Source organism: Taudactylus pleione, unplaced genomic scaffold (assembly GCF_031769625.1).
Source record: "Taudactylus pleione unplaced genomic scaffold, aTauple2 ptg000314l, whole genome shotgun sequence".
Classification (NCBI taxonomy): domain Eukaryota; kingdom Metazoa; phylum Chordata; class Amphibia; order Anura; family Myobatrachidae; genus Taudactylus; species Taudactylus pleione.
This window is the reverse complement of record NW_028284715.1, coordinates 6,273,705-6,290,971: the sequence shown is the minus strand read 5'-3', so window position 1 is coordinate 6,290,971 and position 17,267 is coordinate 6,273,705. Positions and strand designations below refer to the sequence as shown.

General features: G+C 44.9%; 1 protein-coding gene across 14 annotated transcripts in view; it reads left to right on the top strand.

Annotated features, from left to right (window-relative positions):
- The window catches only part of RIMS2 (regulating synaptic membrane exocytosis 2), an 801,312-nt gene that overhangs the window by 570,232 nt on the left and 213,813 nt on the right, over window positions 1-17,267 (top strand). The window contains exons 20-22 of one of the 14 annotated variants that reach the window (XM_088442657.1): window positions 1,646-1,711; window positions 3,854-3,961; window positions 9,861-9,926. The exons of the other annotated variants lie outside the window; for them this stretch is intronic. Coding sequence (XP_088298783.1) covers window positions 1,646-1,711; window positions 3,854-3,961; window positions 9,861-9,926 — 240 coding nt within the window. The remainder of the gene's footprint in view (window positions 1-1,645; window positions 1,712-3,853; window positions 3,962-9,860; window positions 9,927-17,267) is intronic. 14 annotated transcript variants of the gene reach the window in all.

Genomic DNA, 17,267 nt, shown 5'->3' with positions numbered 1-17,267 from the left:
TGGAGGTCACTGCTACCCAAAACTACAGGCGCGTATCCACTGCACGAGAAAAATGAGCGATTGAACGATTACGACATCGTCACCGTTCAGTCGTTCATTAATCTTGTAGTAAAATGCCGGCAACGACCAGCAATGGGCGTTCACGCTGGTCGTTGTCGGCATTTCTCATCGCCTGAACATGCAGGCCAGCCTGCCGATATCGACAGGTTGTGCATGTTCGGGGATGAGGGAGGGTGCCTGCACTGAACGTCATATCGTTCAGTGTGGGCACATTATCCACTGCACAAGGTGATGAACGATTGCACGATTACAATGTTGTAATCGTACAGTCGTTCCACTCTCGTGCAATGGATTCGCACCTTAAGAGTACCAGTTGATACTTTTCCCTTCCTAGGCCCAACTCTCCCGTTATCTGGTACAAACTGCTAATCCTCCGCAAATACTGCCACTACGGCACAGCTATTTTAACTTTAAATTACAACTGTTGTCCTACCCAGCAAATTACTGCTGTTCTCCTACCCAATAAATGAGTGATATTCTCCTACCTAGCAAATGACTGTCATTCTCCTACAGAGGGCATGAGTTCCATTCTCCCGCCCATTAAATGACTGTCATTCTCATGCTCAACAAATGGCGACTATTCTCCTGCCCAACAAATGGCGACTATTCTCCTGCCCAATAAATGACGGCTATTTTCCTGCGCAGTAAATGACGGGTATTCTCCTGCCCAGCAAATAATGGGTAGTTTCCTGCCCAGCAAATGACAGTTATCCTCCTGTCTGGAAAGTGACAGCTATTCTCATGCCCAGCAAATGACGGGTATTCTCCAGCCCAGCAAATGACCGTTATCCTCCTGCCTGGAAAGTGACAGCTATTCTCATGCCCAGCAAATGACGGGTATTCTCATGCCCGGCAAATGACAGTTATCCTCCTGCCTGGAAAGTGACAGCTATTCTCATGCCCAGCAAATGACGGGTATTCTCCTGCCCAGCAAATGACACTTATCCTCCTGCCTGGAAAGTGACAGCTATTCTCATGCCCAGCAAATGACCGTTATCCTCCTGCCTGGAAAGTGACAGCTATTCTCATGCCCAGCAAATGACGGGTATTCTCCTGCCCAGCAAATGACAGTTATCCTCCTGCCTGGAAAGTGACAATTATTCTCATGCCCAGTACATGACCAAAATCCTCCTGCCCAGCAAATAACCGCTATCCTCCTGCCTGGCAAGTTAAGGCTAGTCTACTAGTAGCAGCTATTCTTCTGTACAGCCAATTACCACCATTCTCCTTCCCAGCGGGTGACCACTATCATCAAACCCAGAAAGTTTTGCTCTCTGCACACATTTTCTACACAGGGTAAACCCTAGTTATACAGCTAGAGGACTAGTCATTAAATATACCATAGCTATACACAAGACAATAATGGGTATTCTGTTTCATGAGAAACCTATATGTCCCTACAGCTCCTCATACGATGCAATGCAGAGCACTGTGAAATTAGTTTTGTCTTGAAATATAATTGTACACTCTGCTCCCCAGGCTCCTGCAGGGTTTATAATGCAGTAAATGTCTTTCTCAGTAACCTGCATGTACTGTATTGGCCAATTCACCATCTCACTGTTCTTGTTTCCTGCCGCTGCTCCAGTCATTGTCTCACACTACCTCGCACAAGATTCAGTCAGTCCTTTGACCATCATCTAAGAGAACCAAGGTTTGTACTCCTTAAACTGAGTGTGGTGCCTGTTGCACTTGCTGTGTGTCCAAGTAGCTTTCTAGGTAACAACAAAAGTGGTTGAAAGATATTTATGTTTTTTTTTAGTAACAGTTGCAGCTTGATTACAATTAGTCTGTTGTTATCGCTTAAAGGGGAATTATCATTTTGTTTTTTTAATACAATAATGCACTCAGCACGGCCCTGTCAGCCCACTACAACTGAAGGGGGGGAATCAATCCCTAGGGTTTTAGAGAGCATAATCTCCTTATTGGTTTTATTTCCCTACACATGCTGGTTCTCCCAACAGCACAGGTGACCTCACCAGTACTTTCTATAAACCTCATTTCACAATTCTCCATACAGAAATGTTTGGGGAACTCGAAAAGGGTTGGGTATGGGATCCAGCGGTCAGGATGCCAATGGTCAGAATACCGACAGCGGCATCCCGGCAGTCAGAATCCTGACAGAATTTGGGTAAGTAACCCTAACCCTTCCCTAACCCACCTTTCCCGCAGCCTAAAACCATGCAGCCTAAATCTAACACTTTTCTCCCGCATTCTAACCCTAACTCTCCCCCTAGTGCCTAGCCCTAATAATCACCGTTGGGCAGGGACGGACTGGAGCTGTACATCAGCCCTGGCAGTCCGCCGAGTGTGCGCGCTCGCAAAGTGGGCGTGGTTTAGTTTCAAGGCGGGGCGTGCCACAAGTCACGGGGGCCTGGCCTCGAGGGTCGCCCCCCCTCTTCCTGGCCCACTGCCGCCACCCTTTCCCTCCCCTGGAGCTAATACCCTGTATCCAGCGGCGTTGGGTGGAGGGCGGGGTTACTTCCGCCCTTTTCGAACCGGCCCAGGGACCATCAGAAGTGCCAGATGGCCAAATTCTGCCCTGCCATTGGGATGGCAGTGGTTGGGATTCTGGAGCTGGCATTCTGACCGCCAACATCCTGACTGTTGGGATGCCGAATACATCCCCCTGAAAAATAGTTGGGAGTTCTAGAGAAAGGTGCTGATCCTTCTCTTAAGCCCTTTAAGCACATAGGACCTCATTCAGAGGCGGTCGTTAGATGCAAGCGGTCGCACAGAATCAGGGCGGCCGTTTGCATCCTGAACAGCCGCCTCCTTGACGATTGTTAAGCTGTGGGTTACCACCCACAGCTTAACGACCGACCAGGTTGATGGTCGCGATGGTGATCACCATCACGACCATCGGGGCTTACGACCAGACCCTAGGGTAGGGTCTGGGCACTCGTAAGCCCCAGGGAGCTTTCTGCTCTGATGGAGCAGGAAGCTCCCCACTGACATCACTGATGATTTCAGTGCGGCCGCCCACAAAACGGTAGGCGTTCATAAAGGAACGCCTCCGTTTTGGAAACTACCCCCCGGCCCGCCTACCAAACGGGGGCAGCTGTCGATCAGCATCGACAGCCGCCCCTTTGGTAACGAGCTCCGGAGCGACAGAGTTTCTCTGTCGCTCCGGGGCTTGCTCACGCGTAGTGCGTCCACTGCGCGTGCGCATGCCAAACCATCGAGTCGGTTATGAGCGCATCGGCGCTCGCGACCGACTCTGAATGAGGTCCTTATTGCTCTTGTAGTAGTATGTAGGTGGACAGGGGAAGGGGGTATGTAAAATTTATAACAGAATGAGAGTTTTTGGCACATGACATGTTTTAACTAAGCATAGTCAGATCATCCATTATGCCACCGATGCCCCTGCCTAGGGACCAGTGGGTACTCATGAGCCCAGAATACCATAACCCAAACAGAAGGTTAAGGGGGCCTAAACTAATATGCTTCCTAGGGTCCCATGGGTCTTGATCCGGCTCTGGAACTAAGTAGAGCATATATAATACGTTATGGTATTGCATACAAAAAGCCATGGCATTCTCATGACTGTTTTTGGTTAAGGCCATACAATTGGCTGCTCCCACTCTGCACAAACATCTCCAGCACTTTAAGCTTTAAGCAACAGATTAACACCCAATGGGTACGAAGGGGTGAATTTCGCCTCCATACACGTTACATTGTAACGGATTTTGTGTTTTCTGTTTTTGCTTTCGCAGTGGTTTTGACATTTATTTGACATTCACATGATTAAACTGCATGGGTAACCAGTTCACTGTCTCTGCCCATTTCTTGGCAGCAAGGATCACCCCATTTACCCTATCTTTTGTGAAGATGCTATCCGAATGCTGCGTTCCCGTAAGATGTGCCGCACTTATTCTGAGGGTGCTTACAATGATCCTGAGAGGTATACATGGTGTGAAATATAGAGCAGTGCCTCCGTGCTGTGTGCACCTACAGTATATATGTGGCTGCCCATATATATGTGGACGTAGGCTGGCAGTAGTCTAGATCCTTCTGCATGTAGTGTTTGTTTGCTTTTTGCTTTTTTTTTAGATAGTGAGTTGTTGGATTGTGGTGCATCTGTTTGAGGGAAATCAGTATTATCCATCGATATTCTGAATCTGTTAATTCTGACTTGGGTTGGATGGGGAAGATGATTTAAAATTTGCCACCTAGGAAACTAAGGACCTGATTCAGAGCCAGACGCTATTTGCGCTTGCTCATTCAGAAAAAGGGGCCGGATATTTAAATAGAGCGCTCGCTCTTTGCGCTCTGTTGACGCCTCTATGTCTGAATGAAACATGCGCTCGCTATTTTTTATAAAACGCCCCCTGGCCGCTCGCATCCTACGTCATCTCCGCTAGTTATTAGATTAATCGAGTACCTCGAAAGGCGAATGAACTGCTCGCAGTGCTTGTGGTTGGATTTTCCTACCGCAATCATGCGAGCAGTTCAGGCTAAAAGACAACCAAGTGACGTGGCCGATGACGCTGCTTTGTTAATTATGCACACCCTTAAAACGCCCGTTTTGACCGTTTGGCACGCCTGCGTTCGGATCTCCACTCCCCGTTTTCAAGCACCTTCCCCTGTTACCACCACAAACGCCTCATCCTGTCACTCAAATTAGCAGGCATTCGCTATTTTGCGAGCACACAATTTCCGACCGCAATGACTGGTTCGCGCATGCGGATTTCAACCCATATTCATGCGCAGTTGTGCGAACATCACTCGGAGCGAACGAGCAGCCGCTTACGAACGGCTCTGAATCAGGCCCTAAGGGTCTGATCCAGAGCCGCTCGCTAGATGCGATCGCTCACACGATGTGTATGCAAATTGTGTAGGCAGTACTATAGCACAGCAATGATTCCTTAGAGAGCAATCACTTTGTGTATGCAGACCCACACCAGCCTGTCTTAAGATGCCCACTTGTGCACGTCATGTCCAGGAAGTGTATGTAGCCATCGGTACATCGAATGCTATCGCATCGCTTGAGGTTGACCATACCCTGCCGCAAGCACTGCGAGCACTTCAGTGTAAAAACAAGCCAGGTGACGTGCACTATGATGCTATCTTATAATTATACACACCTCTAAAACGGCGTTGAGATGCTCAGGCATGCCTGCGTTTGCACCTCCACTCCCCCGTTTTTAATGGCCAGCCCCTGTTACCACCTACAAACGTCTTCCCCTGTCACTCACTCTGCTGGGCTGTCTATGCGCAGCGAGCGAACACATTGTGAACTTTCACTAAGGTATGCGCACGCGCACTGTAATGCATACACACTGCATACCATCGGCAGCAGCGAGAGTATGGATCTCAGCGAGCGGGTCTGAATGAGCTCCTAACATCCAGAATATCTCCGTCATGTAACTGTAGACAAAAAGTTTTACATTTAATTCAGAACCATAAGTGTCATAGAGATTATTAATAATGGGCCTGATTTAGAGATGGACGTCACCGTGAACATCGGTCATCTGCGTGACCCTCAGGTTACTCAGGATGGTCGGTAAATTCGCACTTCTGGAGCTGTTGTACATAGGCGTATCCAAGGGCGCAGCCACTGGCTTCAGCGCGCCCAGAAAACAGGACAGACACGCTCCTGCTTTCTGTTACGCTGCCTGCCGCCACCAACAAACGCCAGCAGCATCTCAGATCTTGCTGTGACTTTAGGGGTGCCGCGAGCGACATCGCAGCACCAGATATGCACATCGGCAGTGTGGCTTCTGCGCATGCGCAGATCTAAAAACATCGGAGATGTAAAAAACATCGGGTTTACATACATCGCTGAAGAAGCCCAATATACTATGCAATTATAAACCATGAACTTATCCTGCCTAATGAGCAGGAATACAAAGCAAACTGAACACCGCAAGTTGGCGGCAAATGTATTCAAAGGTCTTATGAATTTCTTTCACAACCCCTCTCTTTACGTAGTGTCCCAGCGTAGTGCTTACTAAGGGAGAAGTAAGCCTCTGGCCCCAGACGCAGGAGCAAGGGGCACGCCTGGGTGTATAATTCATACCTGAAAGGACTGGAAGTGTCTAATGTTGTACATGATTGGACAGGAACAGCAGACAATAAAATTGCCACTAACACCCTCATCCAAGTAGACTTTAATTAACGCTGTTTTCTCCTCCCTAGAAATGGACCCTCCCTTTCAGTTAGTCACACTTACCAATGTAATTACTGTATCTTAAACTTACATAGCATCACTCTCAATCAGTACCCTTAGGGGTACATTTACTAAAATGTGAGTTCTATTTAAAAAGTGATGTTACCCATAGCAACCAATGAGATTCTACTTCTCATTTATCTAGCACCTTCTGGAAGATAATACATGTAATCTGATTGGTTGCTATGGGCAACATCACTTCTTAATAGAACTCCCATCTTAGTAAATTTACCCCTTAGCCTCGTGGCACATGATGGTGAGGCAAATATTTCTGCTGGAGTTAGCTGCCTTAGCACCACGTACTCGTATATATTGTGTGTACTGCTTTATATATTGTGTGTACTGCTTTATATATTGTGTTTACTGCTTATATATTGTCTGTACTGCTTTATATATTGTGTGTACTGCTTTATATATTGTGTGTACTGCTTATATATTGTCTGTACTGCTTTATAGATTGTGTGTACTGCTTTATATATTGTGTGTACTGCTTATATATTGTCTGTACTGCTTTATAGATTGTGTGTACTGCTTTATATATTGTGTGTACTGCTTTATATATTGTGTGTACTGCTTTATAGATTGTGTCATGTGTACTGCTTTATATATTGTGTGTACTGCTTTTTATATTGTGTGTACTGCTTTATATATTGTGTGTACTGCTTTATATATTGTGTGTACTGCTTTTTATATTGTGTGTACTGCTTTATATATTGTGTGTACTGCTTTTTATATTGTGTGTACTGCTTTATATATTGTGTGTACTGCTTTATATATTGTGTGTACTGCTTATATATTGTCTGTACTGCTTTATATATTGTGTGTACTGCTTTATATATTGTGTGTACTGCTTTATATATTGTGTGTACTGCTTTATAGATTGTGTGTACTGCTTTATAGATTGTGTCATGTGTACTGCTTTATATATTGTGTGTACTGCTTTTTAGATTGTGTGTACTGCTTTATAGATTGTGTGTACTGCTTTATAGATTGTGTGTACTGCTTTATAGATTGTGTGTACTGCTTTATAGATTGTGTGTACTGCTTTATAGATTGTGTGTACTGCTTTATATATTGTGTGTACTGCTTTATAGATTGTGTGTACTGCTTTATAGATTGTGTGTACTGCTTTATATATTGTGTGTACTGCTTTAGAGCTAATGTCCATCCTTTATGGACCAGATACCACGTGCCAAGTTTCATAGTTATTAAGTGGAACCAAAGACAGCGGTTTTGCAGCACATTGGTGCATAACGAACAATTCAGTAACTTACTGTAATGAAGTAAGCAGGGACCTGGCAGCTTTTTCGTCTGGAGAAAGGACAGAGAGCACACGGTGCAGACTGCACGTCCTTTCCCCTCTGATCCCAGATGTGCTGCAGGCATTGCCCGTCCTCCCTACATTGTGCAGAGGAGGTCATGTGGTCTCACATTTTATTCTGCTCCTTCTTCCCCTATTTCCTTACAACTCACTGGACCTTGTTCTCCACTCCTACCCGTACGCCTCCCTGGCCCACAGCACACACACAGCAGATCATGCTTTTGCTAGGTAGGCTTCAGACGGCTAGACACATGGGGGCTGATGCTGAGCAAGTGTTGTGCCAGATCACGCAGCGTATCTTGCATGGAAATTGCACTGTGCATGCCCAGAAAAGTGGCTGTACGCATATGCGCCCATTTAGATTTCGTCACATAAAGCAACTACAAACAGATGCATAACGACACAGAGACGAGAAAGCTGTATTACGTACTTGTGGGTATTCTGCAAACAATGGATGATGTTAATGATGAGAGGAACAGCACTAGCAAACCGCTCATTTGCCAATGCTCCACTAATGCCGATTGGTGATTCCTAATCACTCGACACATTGGGCCTGGCTCAGAGGTGCACACAGTGGCAATGTCGGATGCAAGCGGCCAATGTTTTCAGTCTATGCATGTCTCCGAGTCACACTGCCCATACATCCCAATGGTTACTCCGCTAAAATGCAGATCGAAATTGTATGCAGAAAGATTGATTTTCAGCAGGCGTTCCTGGGAGATAACGAGGGTGGCTAGCCAGATATGGGCATGTTGCTGCAGCGACTACTTCTAAAGATGCTATAGCGACAGACACAGGGCGCCATGTTCACACTGCAGAATTGCACCTGCCATAGGGCTTGTGCAATGGAATTGGTATGAATGACCGGCGGACAGGGTACCAGCGGTCAGAAGACCGACTGTGGCATCCCGATGTGCAAAATACCAACAGGGACCAGTAAGTAGACTAACCTTCCCCTTCTCCGCCCCTAACCCTCCCCCCGGTGGTGCCTAACCCAAACCCCCCCCCTTCCTGCACCCTAAACCTAACTCTCCTGGGGTGGTGCCTAACCCTAACCTCCCCTGTGGTGCCTAACCCTTACCTCCACTCCCTGTAGCCTAACCCGCCCTGGGAGCTCCCTAAACCTAACCCCCTCATCCCCGGACTAACCCTAACACTAACCCGCATACTTACCTTCAGGATGTTGGCGGTTGAATGACCGGCAGACGGGATGCCGGCGGTCAGAAGACTGACAGCGTCATCCCAATGTGCAAAATACAGACAAGGGCCGATAAGCAGACTAACCCCCCAAATTCCCCCCCCAACCTTCCCCTGGTGGTACCTAACCGTAACCTCCCCCTGGTGGTGCCTATCCCTAACCTCCCCCAGTGGTGCTTAACTCTAAATCCCTTTCCCGCACCCTAAACCTAACCCTCCCCGGGTGGTACCTAACCCTAACCTCCCCGGTAGTGCCTAACCCTAACCCCCGCTCCCCGTAGCCTAAGCCTCCCCGGTCGGTACCTAACCCACCTCAGGAGGTCCCTAACTCCCCCACCCATTCCCGGGCTAATGCTAACCCGCATACTTACCTTCAGGATGCCGGCGGTCGAGATGCCGAAGTCGGTATCTCGATCTCTTCGAGATAGCAGCGTCAGCATTCGGATGGCCGTCTGGATTCCGCTGTTGGTATCCTGACCTCCGGCATCCCATCTGCAGCCATCTTAACCGGATCCCGGTGCAATCTACGATGTTGCAAATGATGGTGGATCTAAGTACGCACCGAGACGGAATAGCGCCGTTATCAGTGTGCATTTAAGTAGGCTGAGAATCGGTCGCAGCATTAGCACAAAGATGCAGGCGCTGTTGCATCTGCGTTCACCTCTGAATAAAGCCGATTATGCTTTTCTTTGTTTGTTTAAGCAAACTTTTTTGTATTTATGAGTTGTTTCTGCTGTACTAGAGAGGTATTAGCAGCTTCATTGATTCCTAATACCGCATCTGTCTGTTGTAAGCAAAGTAAACACGAGTGCAAGCGGGATGTAAGAGTATGTGATGTTTGTCTGGCGTAAACCAGGTGCATATGCTACTGATGCCGACCGGTGCCTATTTTAAGATAGTTACAGCTTGGCATATGGGCATATGTGGCTTTTTTAATGAGCGCAAAATGCCCCCGATATTTGAAGCGCAATTGCGGCAAACTCCGCATCAGCCCCATGGACAGTTTCCATGTGTGATTAAACAAAAAGGATGACTGAAGTACAATGACTTGATAACTACAGGCAGTGTCTAAACATTATCAAAACAGAATTGTGCTGTTTGTCCTGTGTTTAGGAGGACTGTACAGGAGAGACGGGTACCTAATGCCCACTGTGATGAAACTGCCCCAACTCCAGAAAGGTATTTTCACCAACGTTGTAGAAATACGTAGTAGTTGGCTTGTTGTATAGTATTGCATGTTATTGTAGCTGCACATCTTTAGAAGTGATACATTTGATTACAGGGTTACCAAGGGATCACACCAGTCAGTATGTCTATAAAGGAGGATCATATCTTATAAAGTGCTCTTTAAAACATATTGCTGATTGCTTGTTGTTGCCTGGACATTAATCAGTGATGAAGAGGTTCCCCATTAAGCCAATGGAAATTATGTGCATTTTAATAGTTATACTGTATTACATTGGTGTCTGTGTGCTTTCACATATGAAGAGCTTCTGGTTGGTCCAAAACACAAACCAGTGAAAGTACAGATGGGGAACCCTTCTTTTAGACTTATCGTGGGATCCTGCCTCACAATGCTGTGAAGAGGCAAGGTCTTATTACAATACCCTCAGATCTTCTATGACCTCCCTAATGGTTGGAGTCTCTCATTACACCTTTAATAAATTCCTCGCTGCAATAAGCCTCATCTCAATAAATAATGACACATGGATGTTATTTTGACATTTTGATTAGAATAATTTATGATGTTAGCAGTATGTTAATACACATTTGCACATCCGGATGGATGGGCGGAGACCAGTTTTCCTGGTTCTAAAAATCAGAGTCATTTGTGAGGAGAGCACGCCCAATTTATGTTATATAATATAATGCACTCAGACATCCGTTCTTTCCACTGGACAAATGTGTCAATACAACCAAAAATAACAAGGGTGGGAGGGAGCGAATTTCAAGAAGACACTGACACCCCCTGATGAAGCCTGACAAAAAAACTCTGCCCATTAATCTAATAACTTAAAAACACCTACAAAAATGTCACTCACCATTTCTTAAAGGAGCACTCCACACTCAGAGCCTCATTTATCAGCGAGTTTCATAATTTACAATGAGTGATAAAACTCGTTGCGTATGATAAATGGTGATCCAGCCAATTAGCTCCCAACTGTCACTTTTCAAACAGATGACAGCTGAGAGTTGATTGGCTGGAGCACCACTGTCATACGCAACAAGTTTTATCACTAGTTGTGAATGATTTATTTATTCACGTGTTTATTTATTTATTAACACATTTCTTATATAGCACAACATATGCCATTGCGCTTCACAGTTGGAAACATTAATAGAACAAAACTGGGTAATAACAGACAGACATAAAGGTAGGAAGGTCCTGCTCGCAAGCTTGCAATCTGTAGGGAAATAGACATTGATACACAAGGATAAGTGCTATATATTGCATTTTGGTCCAGCCAGAATGCAGGGGTTCTTGGTGAGCTGTATGATCCAGTCACACAGGAATGTTGGCCAAAGGTAAGGAGGATGTGAAAGAAAAAAGACAATGTGTGAGGTTATGTGTGGACTGTGAAAGGGGATGTAATTAGATATGGAAGCTATGAAGGTTATGAGGGCAGTTCTGGAATCTGACAAGCTTGTCTGAAGAGGTCAGTTTTCAGGGAACGCTTGAGGGTTTGGTGACTAGAGGAAAGTCTTGCGTGGGAGGGCATTCCACAGAGTGGGTGCAACCCGAAAATAAAGTCCTGTAACCGTGAATGGGAGCAAGTAATGTGTGGAGATGAGAGACGCAGATCTTGTGCTGAGTAGAGAGGTCGGGTTGGGAGATATTTTGAGATGAGTGAAGAGATGTATGTTGGTGTGGTTTTGTTAATAGCCTTATGTGTAAGTAAAAGTAGTTTGTATTGAATACTGTAGAAAACCGGTGACCAATGGAGGGATTGGCAGAGTAGAGCAGCAGATGAGCACTTTTCCCGAGGAAGATCAGCCTCGCAGCTGCATTAATGGATTGTAGTGGTGAGAGCCTGTTCTTGGGGAGACCAGTAAGGAGACTATTGCAATAGTCAGTGTGGGAAATAATGAGTGCATGGATTAGTTTTTGCAGTGTAAGATATGGTCAAATTTTGGATATGTTTTTTAAATGTATGTAACATGATTTTGAGACAGATTGAATGTGGGGAACAAAGGACAATTCAGAGTCAAGGATGACACCTAGGCAGCGAGCTTGTGGGGTAGGGTGGATTGTGGAGTTATCAACAGTGATAGAGAGATCAGGTTGGTAACTGTTATTGGCCGGTGGAAATATAATTAATTCTGTTTTAGAAATATTAAGTTTGAGGTGGCAAAATGACTTCCAAGATGAAATGGCAGAAAGACATTCAGTGACACGGACCAATACAGATGGTGACAAATCTGTGGAGGATAGGTAGATTTGAGTATCATCCACGTACAGATGGTACTGAAATCCAAAAGAGCTGATTAGTTTGCCAAGAGAGGTGATATACTGTAGATTGAGAAAAGCAGAGGACCTAAGACTGAACCTTGTGGTACTCCAACTGATAGAGGTAGCGAAGAGGAGGCAGAATCAGAAAAACGAACATTGAAAGAGCGATCAGATAGGTAGGAAGAGAACCAAGAAAGAGCAGTGTCCTTAAGACCTAGGGATTGTAGTGTTTGTATGAGAAGAGAGTGGTCAACAGTGTCAAAAGCAGCAGAGAGATCTAGAAGAATTAGGAGTGAGTAATGGCCTTTAGCCTTGGCAGTGACCAGATCATTCACTACCTTAGTCAGTGCTGTCTGTGTGGAGTGTTGGGAACGAAAGCTGGACTGGTGGATCCAATAAGTTGTGTGAGTTAAGAAAGTGTGTGAGGCGGGTGTAGACAAGTCTCTCAAGTAGCTTGGAGGGGCATGGGAGCTGGGAGTGATGAAACTCACTGATAAATGAGGCCCTCAACATCAAGGTTTAAAAATGGTCTCAGGCTTAAGGTCAGCCGTACACCTCACTTTGATTCACTGCTAGACATTCTCTTGCTCTCTCTAGTCATCAAAATATGCAGAGACCAAGTACATTTCTCTATCAGCTCTGGGAACACAGGGCCTGATTCAGAGCCGCTCATAAGCGGCCGCTCGTTCGCTCAGAGCGATGTTCACACAACTGCGCATGCGTATGGGTCATAATGCGCATGCGCCAACCAGTCATTGCGGTCGGAAATCGAGCGCTCGCAAAATAGCGAGTGCCTGCTAATTTGAGTGACAGGATGAGGCGTTTGTGGGTGGTAACAGGGGAAGGTGCTTGAAAACGGGCAGTGGTGATCCGAACGCAGGCGTGCTAAACGGTCAAAACGGGCATTTTAAAGGTGTGCATAATTACAAAGCAGCGTCATCGACCACGTCACTTGGTTGTTTCTTAGCCTGAACTGTTCGCATGATTGCGGTAGGAAAATCCAACCACAAGCACTGCGAGCAGTTCAGACGTCTTTCGATGTACTCAATTAATCAAATAAATAGCGGAGATGACGTATGATGCGAGCGGCCAGGGGGCGTCTTTACAAAATAGCAAGCGCATGTTTCGTTCGCTCGCTCAGACATAGAGGCGTCAACAGACCGCAAAGAGCGAGCGCTCAATTTAAATAGCCGGCCCCTTTTTCTGAGCGAGCGCAAATAGCGTCCGGCTCTGAATCAGGCCCACAGAACAATTAGATTGTTCTGATGTCACCTACTAATCCAGGATTGCCATCCTAAATGCACCATCTCCACTCCATGCAGCTTATTTAAGAATAGCTTCCAGCAAAACATTAAACCTTCTATCGGATGAGGTGTGTCGTGTGCAAACCACTTAACCTTTAACTAAAAGTAAATAAAGACACTGAGACGTAGATTTGGCAGAGAAACTGATGGCTATTTATTGAAGCAATAATTATTTAATTATTATTTATTTAAGGATGTATGGTGGTAAAGAACGGACGGACAGAAATCAGCCAATCTGCAATGCCCACACACAACCAACAACAGGCATAGCAGGCATATACCGCCCACAGTGCACAAACATAACTATAGAACCCCTATAAGCAACAAAAGGTATCCACTCACCTTCGACCTTGACTACCCACCCGTTTTTGTGATTATACTGCCCCTTGTTAGGTTGGTACAGCCAACTATCAGTCAGCGAAGGAAGCACACCTCAACTAAACAATTGTATCCTGACTGGGGACCTGCCATTCTTTCCCGCTGCAATAAAGCCAACTCAGAAATAGAAACAAACCAAAAGGAAGGGAGCGTGGGAAATCTGGAAACAAAGAGTCTTTGGCCCACAATACCAGCCCCTAATATAAACATCCCTATAAAACAAGCCCGTGCACTGCTATAGGCTACCGAAAACAAGTGATATGCACACACGCCAGCCCCCATAGTAGAGGTTAAACCACCTCTTTTCTTATGCTAATCATTTGGTTTCTTGAAGGGGTATATTTACTAATGTTAGATTTTGAGTTTTGTGTGATTTCACATTGGACTTGCATTCGGTTTTCATGAGATTTTGCCTTTGGAGATTTACTAAAGGCGAAATTGAGCGTCAAATCGAACATAAAACCAAATCCCACTCAATCCCAATAAAAATCAAACATCAGCAAAACATCTTAAAATTGAACTTCAAATCCTTAAAATAATAGACCTGCTTCATGCTGGCGACTTTCAGGTGTGAATTACACAAATACATGCACAGATCAGTGAGATCCCTGCATGCTTCTGTGTGTATAAAGGTTGTAAAGTGTTAAAATAAAAAAAATAAAATAAAAAAAATGAGGTGGGTCCCCCCCTAAAAGCACAACCAGCACCAGGCTTTTCTGAGCCGGTCCTGGTTGTGAAAATACGGGGCACAAAAGACGCAGGGGTCCTCTTATTTTGCACAACCAGCACTGGGCTCAGTGAGCCAGTCCTGGTTTTTGAAAAAACGGGGGAGAAAAGACGTAGGGGTCTACTGCATGCGGGTACTTGTGGTTCTCCAAGTACCAGCATGATGGGGAAGCTGACAATAATGCAAAGTGTATTGTTACACAAAAGGAGGCGCTACCCTAAGTCAATTCAACTGTACACTATGAACTGTCAATAATAGACACATATGGGCATATTCAATTTGGAGTGAAAAGTCCGTTGCCGGACTCTGCGCCGTCATCGCTGGATTCCAGGTTGATTAAGTATTGCGCTCGTCCCCACGATTCCCCGTATTCAATTTCAATTAGACGAAAACGGGACCCGGAAAAAAGGAAATCTGTGAAAAGTCCTGTCATTTTTGGGGAAATCAGCCTGACAACCCCCAAAGGATGGTCTGACATGGGGGTTCACTATGGGTACCCCCGAATAGCCCTGCTAAAGGTATGTGGGGTCTTTAAATGGTCTCAATAGCTGCTGCTTTGCATATTTAAAAAAGTAGTGAAGAATAGCATTTTCAAAGTTTTTTTGGGGAAAATAATTAGTCCTATCCAATTTGGGGTACCTGAAAATGGATGCAAGCATAAGTGGCTAAAGTGAACTTTTAAAAATTGAGAAAAATCCACCTGCTGCAACCACCCGCAATCAAAAAAACACCTGGGGCATACTTGGGGACCACCCTGAGTCTATTTCGCTAGTTTTAAAGTTTGTCTCTTTTTTTTTTTTGCCCCCAAAACAAATGTACTGTTTTTTGGAGAGTCCTGTGGAACTTTAAAAAAAAAATTACACAGATTACCTTTGGGGGACTGTCCAAGGGGTGCAGGGTGATTTTTGGAAGTTTGTACCCCAAAACCCCAATTCTGCACTTCTTTTCGCCACCTATTCATAGGGTCTGATGCATTAACTTTTCGCACCGGCAAAAAGTTGGAAAAATTGAATACGACGATAAGTAAGAAATACGAAAATGATGTCATCGGCAATAAAGTATCGCCGATAACAGCTTTTCGCAGTCTAATTGAATATGGCCCATAGAACCCAAAATTGGATGTACATATATACACATGAAAATTGCTGCCGTGAAAGTTGGGTAGTCACCCCAAGAAATACTATCATAAAAAACTATAAAAATAAACAAAACTGCGCATAAATATAGTACTGTTATAAAACTGTTGTTAAATTAGTCGAGTAACTATAACCCCCATTAGGGAAGCAAGATTACTATGAAAAAAGGCCTGTGTGAGTATCCTTTAAGAAATAAAGGACATATTTAAAAAGCACACTTTCAATCTGTAAAAGTATCATATACATGTACAAATCAAACATAAAATCAAAAAGAACCCCTAATTAATCATGTGTAAGGGTATATTATTAATACACCAGAGGAAAACCAGTTCCACAAGAAAAGATCACTGTATGATGTAAAACATAGGATCCAAGTAGCACTTATATTTACCGGTACCACTCAGTTCATTAGGGTAGAAGTAACAATGTCCAGCAGGGTTAATAATAACCTGCAGACTGTGCAGTCCCTTGGCTGTATTAAACTCCCATGAATTGATGATTCCAAAGTGGCTTGTTTTTGAGAATAATCCTGTACTTTCTAATGGCATAAGTTCTTTCTCCAAAAGATATACAGTGAATAGTCCAACAATAAGTGGATGGTTCTCTGGTGGTGAGGCTGACGCGTTTCCCTGTCACAGAAAGCTGTCTGTGACAGGGAAACGCGTCAGGCCACAACCGGAGTTTAATACAGCCAAGGCACTGCACAGGCTGCGGGTTATTATTAACATTGTTACTAGAGCAAAAAAATTAGTGGGGCGCATATATCAGGCAGCTATTGGGGCGAATGCTCATTCTGCTGACTCCAAGGCATCAGAGAACTCTAACACGTTGGACATCCTTGATTCCCCAATGCTGACCCAAAAAATGGTCGAAAATCGGCAATTTGGGGATTTTTTTCATGTTGAATTTTCCGGATTACCTGATGGATCACCGATCATCGATTCTGTAAACCTATTCCTGATACAATTATAATAACTGTTACTGGCAGGAAATATCCAATAAAAAAAATTATATTGAGATACATCTGTTAGTAATCACCAGAAATATTAAAATAAGACTATTTTGATATATAAATTGTTATATTTGCATTTTTTTTGGAAAACAATAACCTATATTACAACTTGGTTTACAAGCGGTAGCAAAGGAGAAACATTTATTTATTTATGGATATAAATAGCAGAAGTACTGTATAGTCATGTGCACTCGTTCAGGTGACATTTCCTTAGGTAACCTACTGCAGGACTATGGCTTATCACAAACCATTCACAATGAACTGTGGGCCTGATTCAGACCCGCTCGCAAGTGGGTCGATGGTGGCCCAGTGCACACGCGTGAGCCCCGGAGCGAGCACGAAAAGCACTCGCTCCGGGACTCACTACAAAAGGGGCGGCTGTCGATGTTGATCGACAGCTCACCCCGTTTTGTAGGCGTGGCCGGGTGTGGCTTCACAAACAGAGGCGTTCCCAAGCGAACGCTTGCCGTTTGTGGGCAGCCCCACTGACATCACCATTGATGTCAGTGAGA